Source organism: Eucyclogobius newberryi, unplaced genomic scaffold, assembly GCF_026437365.1.
Source record: "Eucyclogobius newberryi isolate DKJ021-1_F unplaced genomic scaffold, fEucNew1.0.hap1 SCAF_11, whole genome shotgun sequence".
Lineage (NCBI taxonomy): Eukaryota > Metazoa > Chordata > Actinopteri > Gobiiformes > Gobiidae > Eucyclogobius > Eucyclogobius newberryi.
In genome coordinates, this window is record NW_027315735.1 from 32,771,284 (window position 1) to 32,781,283 (window position 10,000).

General features: G+C 43.2%; 1 protein-coding gene across 1 annotated transcript in view; it reads left to right on the forward strand.

Annotated features, from left to right (window-relative positions):
- arhgef3 (Rho guanine nucleotide exchange factor (GEF) 3) overlaps positions 1–10,000 on the forward strand; it is a 30,928-nt gene that overhangs the window by 3,149 nt on the left and 17,779 nt on the right. Inside the window, exon 2 of the mRNA XM_072440017.1 lies at positions 8,472–8,534. Coding sequence (XP_072296118.1) covers positions 8,472–8,534 — 63 coding nt within the window. The remainder of the gene's footprint in view (positions 1–8,471; positions 8,535–10,000) is intronic.

A 10,000-nucleotide genomic window follows, 5' to 3' on the forward strand; every position in this document is an offset into this window, starting at 1 on the left:
CCGCCCAACCAAATGTCGGCCATATTGCTTCAAAAATGGCTAAACATGACTTCGGAGTTTTTCCAAACGTCGTACTTTTACGAACTCCTCCCAGGGCGTTGGCCCTAAAAAGCTGAAATTTGGTGAAAATGCTACTGAGGAGTGGGACATCAAAAGTTATCCAAATTACATTGATACCTGTCACGGTCTCTGTGCGGCGAAGCCGCAAACTGTAGCAAGAATTTCAGAAATCTCCCAAATTTAACATTTCTGCCGTTTGCGCAGATAAAGTCCGAATTGCGTCAAATTAGAATCAGTTGTTAAACTCTTTGCCCTAAACCTACTTGAAGTGAAATAAATTAATTTGGAGCCACAGCGCCCCCTACAGACTTTATATGGAGGTTAAATATTTAGTTTTGCGAAATTATATGAAATTTGACACACAACTCAATTTTGGCCCCATCAAAAAAGTCAATGAGACCCATGTCATAATTGTTATGGCTTTGCCGTAACGATGACCGAAACCTTCCATGTTATTCCAATGGGGAAATCGCCAGAACATGTTTACACTTTAGACTTTCACAAACTCCTCTTAGGGCGTTAGACATATTAACCTGAAATTTGGTGAGACTCAACTTCAGGGGTGGACCATCAAAAGTTATCCACATTTTTATTCAAAGAGTCACGGTGTCTGTGCGGCAAAGCCGCACATTTTGCCAAGAATTCAAAATAAAATAGCTTTTTGATGGTAAAACAAAGGGGAGAAGATGTGACAGCGTCACAGATTCAGCAGTAGGCGTAATAAAAGGACAATTGGGGCGCGTTAGCGCCCCCTCCTCTTGCGGCGTGGCGGCGGCGTAGCGAGGGCCGATCATTGCCGCTTGCGGCTATATTTAGGCCCGAGCGCCACAAGCTGGCGAGAGGCCTATTAATCTCGTAAGGCCGTGCGAAGCACGGCTGCGAAAGTGCGCACGTAGTGCGCACGAAATCGAGCGCGAAGCGCTCGCCCACTTCCAAACACTCACTAACGCACTCCTCCACTCATGCACGCCCCGTGCATACTAATTAGTTGTAGGAAAATGGAACATTACCGTTGTAAACGGGCGAAGCCCGTGCAAAAGTTCGCACTAAACGAGCACTTTACATTGGGATGACGACCGCGAAGCGGTCGTCATCCCCATATAAAGCACTCATTTGCGCTAAGTAGCTCACGAATACGTTCCCCATCTCTTGCATGTTCCGTGCATATAAGCATGTAATGCAAAAATTGAACATTATTACTGTATAGAGGGCCAAAAACACAAAGTGGGCGGAGCCCACTCAAAATTATCGAAAGTACCCGTCAGTGACCAGGGACCCACACCATGAGGTAGGAAAGCGCGAGCGCTTTCCGAAAATGTATAGTTTATGATATTTGAAAAATGGGAAACACTGTTTTCGCATCGGAATATTATTCTTTCTTTCTTTCTTCTTCTTCTTCTTCTTCTCGGGACCAACCCCCCTATTTTTCACCCAGTGAACATTGACGAAAAGTCACAAAAATTTGCACACCTCTAAAAATCGTGCCTCTCTACATTCTGGCTATTTCCCTTTTCTAAAATAAAAAAAATTGGCGCGTCAGCGCCACCAAATGTACCAAAAATGCATTGAGAGATGGGAAATGACCCAAAAAAAATCTGATCGTAGAATCATGAAATTTGGCGCAGAGGTAGATGGTGACAAGAGAAGTAAAAAATATTATTACGGCAACGCCGTCCCCCGAACCAAATGTCGGCCATATTGCTTCAAAAATGGCTAAACATGACTTCGGAGTTTTTCCAAACGTCGTACTTTTACGAACTCCTCCCAGGGCGTTGGCCCTAAAAAGCTGAAATTTGGTGAAAATGCTACTGAGGAGTGGGACATCAAAAGTTATCCAAATTACATTGATACCTCTCTGTCTCTGTGCGGCGAAGCCGCAAACTGTAACTAAAATTTCAGAAATCTCCCATATTTAAAATTTCTGCCGTTTGCGCAGATAAAGTCCGAATTGCGTCAAATTAGAATCAGTTGTTAAACTCTTTGCCCTAAACCTACTTGAAGTGAAATAAATTCATTTGGCGCCACAGCGCCCCCTACAGATTTTATATGGAGGTTAAATGTTTAGTTTTGCGAAATTATATGAAATTTGACACACAACTCAATTTTAGCATCCCCATCAAAAAAGTCAATGAGACCCATGTCATAATTGTTATGGCGTTGCCGTAACGATGACCGAAACCTCCCATGTTATTCCAAAGGGGCCAGAACATGTTTACACTTTAGACTTTCACAAACTCCTCCCAGGGCGTCAGCCCTATTAACCTGAAATTTGGTGAGACTCATCTTCAGGACCATCAAAAGTTATCCACATTTTCATTCAAAGAGTCACGGTGTCTGTGCGGCAAAGCCGCACATTTTGCCAAGAATTCAAAATAAAATTGCTTTTTGATGGTAAAACAAAGGGGAGAACATGTGACAGCGTCACAGATTCAGCAGTAGGCGTGATAAAAGGACAATTGGGGCGCGTTAGCGCCCCCTCCTCTTGCGGCGTGGCGGCGGTGTGGCGGCGGCGTGGCGAGGGCCGATCATTGCCGCTTGCGGCTATATTTAGGCCCGAGCCCCAGCAGGGCGGAGGGCCTATTGCTCTCGCAACGCTGCCGAAGGCAGCGTTGCAACTGTCTTACCAAACATGCGGGCGCAGCCCGCATGTTTGGTGCCCCGTCGCCCCTGGCAAGTACAGTGAACTAGCCCATGCCGAAGGCATGGATCATGCATACTTACTCCTGCTATGACAGAAATAGTCAACAATTAGTGAATGGGCGTAGCCCATTCACTAATTGTTGACAACAGCAGCGCGAAGCGCTGCATTCCTCCAAAAACCCTCCTGGCATCGTCCCGTACGCGAGAATCCATGCCGCAGGCATGGGCCATGCTTGTATCTGCTCAAATCAATGGAAGTCTATGGGGAGTGGGCGGGGCATCTCGACGGAATAGGGACTGACGAGCGCGTAAGCGCTCGTAATGATGATTCCACCCCATGGCGGCATCGGGAAGGCTTAGAGCTTTCAAACGATGTATAATTTGTTGTTATAGTGAAAACGGCTATATTGTTTTTGCTAAAAATATTATTATTATTATTATTTTTCTTGTTCTTCTTCAGCGCTTTGAACTATAATTTGACCCCCTGAACATGCTCAAAAACTCACCAAACTTTGCCCAAAATTCAAAATCGGCGAAAAATTTTGTTTTTTCTGGGCCATTTTTTTTTTCGTTAAAAAATGGCGCGACAGCGCCACCGACAAAAGTCAAAATACATTGCGCCTATGGGAGACGCCCCGAGGTCAACTTTGTCGTAAAGCTACGAAATTCGGGACACGCATTCCTCTCGTGAGGACAAAAAAAAAAAATCATTGTGGCCACGCCCCCAGACTTACCCTATGGCCGCCATCTTCCTTTGAAAATGAAAATACGCTGTGTTAGTCATTTTGTTCACGTCAAACTTTGACGAACTCCTCCTAGGGCGTTTTGCCCACCGACTTCAAAATCGGCGGACGTCCTCTGGACAAGTGGGGCATCTAAAGTTATTCAATTTTTTGAGATACCTTTAACGGTCTGTGTGCGGCGCAGCCGCAAAGTTGGACAACTTATTTTGGAATATTGCAGATCTAAAAATTGCTCCCATTTGATCAAAACCAGTCCGATTAGGACCAAATTTGAATCAGTTGTTAAACTTTCTAGTTTGGACCAGTTTAGGCTGACAAAATTGAAATGGCCGCGATAGCGCCCCCTACAGAGTGACCTTTAAATTAACATTGAAGGTCAAAAATTAGTTTTACCAAAATTGTCTAAACTTTACCCAAAATTCTATTTTGCCGTCCCGATCACAAAAGCCAATCACAAAAATGCCTAAATTTTTACGGCGTAGTCGTAGCGATGACAGAAACCTCCCATGTTATCCCTATGGGAAAACCACCAAATCTCTCAAATTACCACATTTTTATGTTTTACACTTCAACGAACTCCTCCTAGTGCGTTTTGCCCACCAACCTCAAAATCGGTGTACGTCCTCTAGACAAGTGGGGCATCTAAAGTTATCCAAATTTTAAGGATAACTTTTACGGTCTCTGTGCGACGGAGCCGCAAACGTTTCCCAGAATTCTGACTATTTGGCCTTCAGAGTGGCCTATAAACAATAGAGTTTTTCCAAATGACATGACATTTTGCACTAAATTCTAATTTGCCATCCTGATCATACAAGTATGAGAGCCAAAGTCATATTTTGTACGGCGTAACCGTAGCGTTGACAGAAACATCCCATGTTATCCTTATGGGAAAATCGTAGAATCGCTCAAATCACTACATTTTTACACTTCACACTTTAACAAACTCCTCCTAGGGCGATTGTCCGATCAAGCTCATATTTGGGGAATATCATCTACACAAGCGGGGCATCAAAACTTACCCATATTTTGATTCTAAGTGCTACGGTCTCTGTGTGGCGGACCCGCAAATATATGTCAGAAATGGGAAAACAGCGAAATCTCTAAAATGACCACATTTTCACGCTTCACACTTTCACCAACTCCTCCTAGGCCGATTGCCCGATCAAGCTCATATTTGGGGAAATCATCTACACAAATGGGGCATCAAAAGTTATCCATATTTTGATTTTAAGTGCTACGGTCTCTGTGCCGTGGAGCTGCAAATATACTGTCACAAATGGGAAAAACGCCAAATCCTTGAAATGTTCACATTTATGCTTCACACTTTAATGAACTCCTCTGTGGGCAATAGCTCGATCAAGCTCATATTTGGGAAAAATAATCTACACAAGCGGAGCATCAAAAGTTATCCATATTTTTATTCCAAGTGTCACGGTCTCTGTGCGCTGGAGCTGCATATTTGACCGACATTTGTGTTCATTTGCACTGGTTGTCCACATGTCCAATGTGTCGCTGTCTTAGTTCTTAGATAATTGCGTTAGCGCCATCTCTGTAAAATGCAGAGAGCAGAGTCGGAAGGCCGGCGGCCCGCGAGGGCCGTTGGATGCCGCTTGCGGCTTTAATTTTTCTTGTTCTTCTGCTTTTTGAGCTCTAATTTGACCCCCTGAACATGCTCAAAAACTCACCAAACTTTGCCCAAAATTCAGAATCGGCGAAAAATTTGATTTTTTCTGGGCCATTTTTTTTTTCGTTAAAAAATGGCGCGACAGCGCCACCGACAAAAGTCAAAATACATTGCGCCTATGGGAGACGCCCCGAGGTCAACTTTGTCGTAAAGCTACGAAATTCGGGACACGCATTCCTCTCGTGAGGACAAAAAAAAAATATTATTGTGGCCACGCCCCCAGACTTACCCTATGGCCGCCATCTTCCTTTGAAAATGAAAACAAGCTGAGTTAGCCATTTTGTTTACGTCAAACTTTGACGAACTCCTCCTAGGGCGTTTTGCCCACCGACTTCAAAATCGGCGTACGTCCTCTGGACAAGTGGGACATCTAAAGTTATCCAATTTTTTGAGATACCTTTAACGGTCTGTGTGCGGCGCAGCCGCAAAGTTGGACAACTTATTTTGGAATATTGCAGATCTAAAAATTGTTCCCATTTGATCAAAACCAGTCCGATTAGGACCAAATTTGAATCAGTTGTTAAACTTTCTAGTTTGGACCAGTTTAGGCTGACAAAATTGAAATGGGCGCGATAGCGCCCCCTACAGAGTGACCTTTAAATTAACATTGAAGGTCAAAAATTAGTTTTACCAAAATTGTCTAAACTTTACCCAAAATTCTACTTTGCCGTCCCAATCACAAAAGCCAATCACAAAAATGCCTAATTTTTTACGGCGTAGTCGTAGCGATGACAGAAACCTCCCATGTTATCCCTATGGGAAAACCACAAAATCTCTCAAATTACCACATTTTTATGTTTTACACTTTAACGAAGTCCTCCTAGTGCGTTTTGCCCACCAACCTCAAAATCGGTGTACGTCCTCTAGACAAGTGGGGCATCTAAAGTTATCCAAATTTTAAGGATAACTTTTACGGTCTCTGTGCGACGGAGCCGCAAACGTTTCCCAGAATTCTGACTATTTGGCCTTCAGAGTGGTCTATAAACAATAGAGTTTTTCCAAATGACATGATATTTTGAACAAAATTCTAATTTGCCATCCTGATCATAAAAGTATGAGAGCCAAAGTCATATTTTGTACGGCGTAACCGTAGCGTTGACAGAAACATCCCATGTTATCCTTATGGGAAAATCGTAGAATTGCTCAAATCACCACATTTTTACGCTTCACACTTTAATGAACTCCTCCTAGGGCGATTGTCCGATCAAGCTCATATTTGGAGAATATCATCTACACAAGCGGGGCATCAAAACTTATCCATATTTTGATTCTAAGTGCTACGGTCTCTGTGTGGCGGACCCGCAAATATATGTCAGAAATGGGAAAACAGCGAAATCTCTAAAATGACCACATTTTTACGCTTCACACTTTAACGAACTCCTCCTAGGGCGATTGCCCGATCAAGCTCATATTTGGGGAAAATCATCTACACAAACGGGGCATCAAAAGTTAGTCATATTTTGATTTTAAGTGGTACGGTCTCTGTGCCGTGGAGCTGCAAATATACTGTCACAAATGGGAAAAACGCCAAATCCTTGAAATGTTCACATTTACGCTTCACACTTTAATGAACTCCTCTGTGGGCAATAGCTCGATCAAGCTTTACTTTGGGAAATATCATTTACACAAGCGCGGCATCAAAAGTTATCCATATTTTTATTCCAAGTGCTAAGGTCTCTGTGCGGCGGCGCAGCAAATTTGACTGACACTTGTGTTCATTTGCACTGGATTGGCCATGTCCAATGTGTCGCCGTCTGTCAAGTTCTTTTTTAATTCAACACACAATAAGGGCGCCATCTTTATCAAGTCGAAAGCGCAGAGTCGGAAGGCCGGCGGCCCGCGAGGGCCGTTGGATGCCGCTTGCGGCTTTAATCTTCTTCTTCTTCTTCTTCTCGGGACCAACCCCCCTATTTTTCACCCAGTGAACATTGACGAAAAGTCACAAAAATGTTCACACCTCTAAAAATCGTGCCTCTCTACATTCTGGCTATTTCCCTTTTCTAAAATAAAAAAAAATGGCGCGTCAGCGCCCCCAAATGTACCAAAAATGCATTGAGAGATGGGAAATGACCCAAAAAAAATCTGATCGTAGAATCATGAAATTTGGCGCAGAGGTAGATGGTGACAAGAGAAGTAAAAAATATTATTACGGCAACGCCGTCCGCCCAACCAAATGTCGGCCATATTGCTTCAAAAATGGCTAAACATGACTTCGGAGTTTTTCCAAACGTCGTACTTTTACGAACTCCTCCCAGGGCGTTGGCCCTAAAAAGCTGAAATTTGGTGAAAATGCTACTGAGGAGTGGGACATCAAAAGTTATCCAAATTACATTGATACCTCTCACGGTCTCGGTGCGGCGAAGCCGCAAACTGTAGCTAGAATTTCAGAAATCTCCCATATTTAAAATTTCTGCCGTTTGCGCAGATAAAGTCCGAATTGCGTCAAATTAGAATCAGTTGTTAAACTCTTTGCCCTAAACCTACTTGAAGTGAAATAAATTCATTTGGCGCCACAGCGCCCCCTACAGATTTTATATGGAGGTTAAATGTTTAGTTTTGCGAAATTATATGAAATTTGACACACAACTCAATTTTAGCATCCCCATCAAAAAAGTCAAAGAGACCCATGTCATAATTGTTATGGCGTTGCCGTAACGATGACCGAAACCTTCCATGTTATTCCAATGGGGAAATCGCCAGAACATGTTTACACTTTATACTTTCACAAACTCCTCCCCCTCAGGGCGTCAGCCCTATTAACCTGAAATTTGGTGAGACTCATCTTCAGGACCATCAAAAGTTATCCACATTTTCATTCAAAGAGTCACGGTGTCTGTGCGGCAAAGCTGCACATTTTGTCAAGAATTCAAAATAAAATAGCTTTTTGATGGTAAAACAAAGGGGAGAAGATGTGACAGCGTCACAGATTCAGCAGTAGGCGTAATAAAAGGACAATTGGGGCGCCTCCTCTTGCGGCGTGGCGGCGGTGTGGCGGCGGCGTGGCGAGGGCCGATCATTGCCGCTTGCGGCTATATTTATTATTACTATTATTATGTTTGTTATTATGTTATTGTTATTATTATTATTATTGTTTCATTTTTCCCATGTTCATAAATCACTCTTTCTTCATTTTAATCAATAAAAGTCACAGGACAAATTTTGTCCTGTGACTTTTATTGATTGATTGAGTTGCGTTCCATTTCTCTCGACGCTTTAAATTAGAACAAGTTGAGTTTTACTTTGTTGAGTTTTACTTTGTTTGTCGCCTCGTGGTCAAACGTCAGTTATGCACAGTCGACATTGTAACTGCCTTTGCTGACCGTGTTTTTGTGTCTTCGTTGCAGAAGAAGAGGAAGCAGGAGGGCCGAGACGTGGACTCGCTCAGTCTGTGCGGCCTCGACCTCAACGTGAGTCCCAACTTCAGCTTCACTTCACGTGTGTCCAATGTGTCCAATGTGTCCAATGTGTCCAATGTTTCCGGGTATTTAAGGATTCAGAAAACAACAATCCACACCTTTTTTCATAGTTTTGGCCGGGGTGCGACTTATACTCCAGAGCGACTTATATGTGATATTATTTGTTATTTTCACACAGACAACCACAAGAGGGCGCTCTAGGCTCTAAGTGACGCAGAAGAAGAATCTGCACTTCCTCTTCCTCTGGAGTTTGTGGAGTTGTTTAGAAGTGACACAGAGGAAGAAGAATTCAATGGATTTAGTGATTTGGGGTAAAACTGATGCTTTGCTAAACTTGTTAGCATGTTCTTTATGCTATAGTTATCTGAATAACTGTTCATATGTTACGTTAACATACCAGACACTTACCACAGTTCTGTCTGTGCCTCATGTAGCCGAAGGTGTTAGCGTTAGCATACGTCATGTAGCTGAAGGTGTTAGCGTTAGCATACGTCATGTAGCTGAAGGTGTTAGCGTTAGCATACGTCATGTAGCTGAAGGTGTTAGCGTTAGCATACGTACACCTATTCACCATGTTCTATAATCTATTATTATTTTAAACTGCATTTACAGATTAAAAGTCTGTTCTTGGTCTCGGATTTTATCAAATGCATTTCCCCCAAAAAACGCGACTTATGGTAATTTTGAAAACCGGAAAATACGGTAATTTTGAAAGTCGAATGGCCCAAACACACATTTCCGGGGCACAAACGTCACTCCAGGTTCTCTGTGTGAAACGCTCATTCAGTTCAGTTATTATCATTCAATGTTATTTTATATTTTCATCGCATTTGCCGTTGGCGTCTGAGTCTGCAGCGCTAACACTGCTAAACAACAATAGGGCTCTAAACATAAACAACAACATATCTTTAATGTTGGGTCGCAGCAGTTGTGTTTCCTACAGACGACGGCATCAGACAATGGCACGTACTGTACAAGTGTTGGTCATACCCCGTTGTATTGTACAGTTCTGCGTAAGTACTTTTGGTATTGCAGTATTCGCAGTAGTCACATCAGTCATAAATCATTTCCCGATGTTTGACTGCAAGAGAAAAGGCCTCGCGTGAGTCACAGAGTTTACGAAGTGACGGATAATGAGCTGATTGTGCGACGCTGGGCGTGCGGAGCCCCTGACTCAGAAACCATGATGTCACAGGTCAAAGGTCAGCTTAAAATACACCCAGACTCAGACAGGAAGTGACAGCAGGCGGGCAGGAAGTGACGCGGCGATCTCGGTCTGCAGCGGAAACTGAACGCGCAGATTATCGCAGTCGACATTCTGCAACGAAGGAGCTCGAGCAGAAAGTACAGTAAAAACAACAAGCAAAATGAAATGAGCCTCACATGCAGGAATGACCTCACACACTACATTACATTTACCGTGTTTTCCAGAGTAGTCGCACCAGCCAAAAAAATGC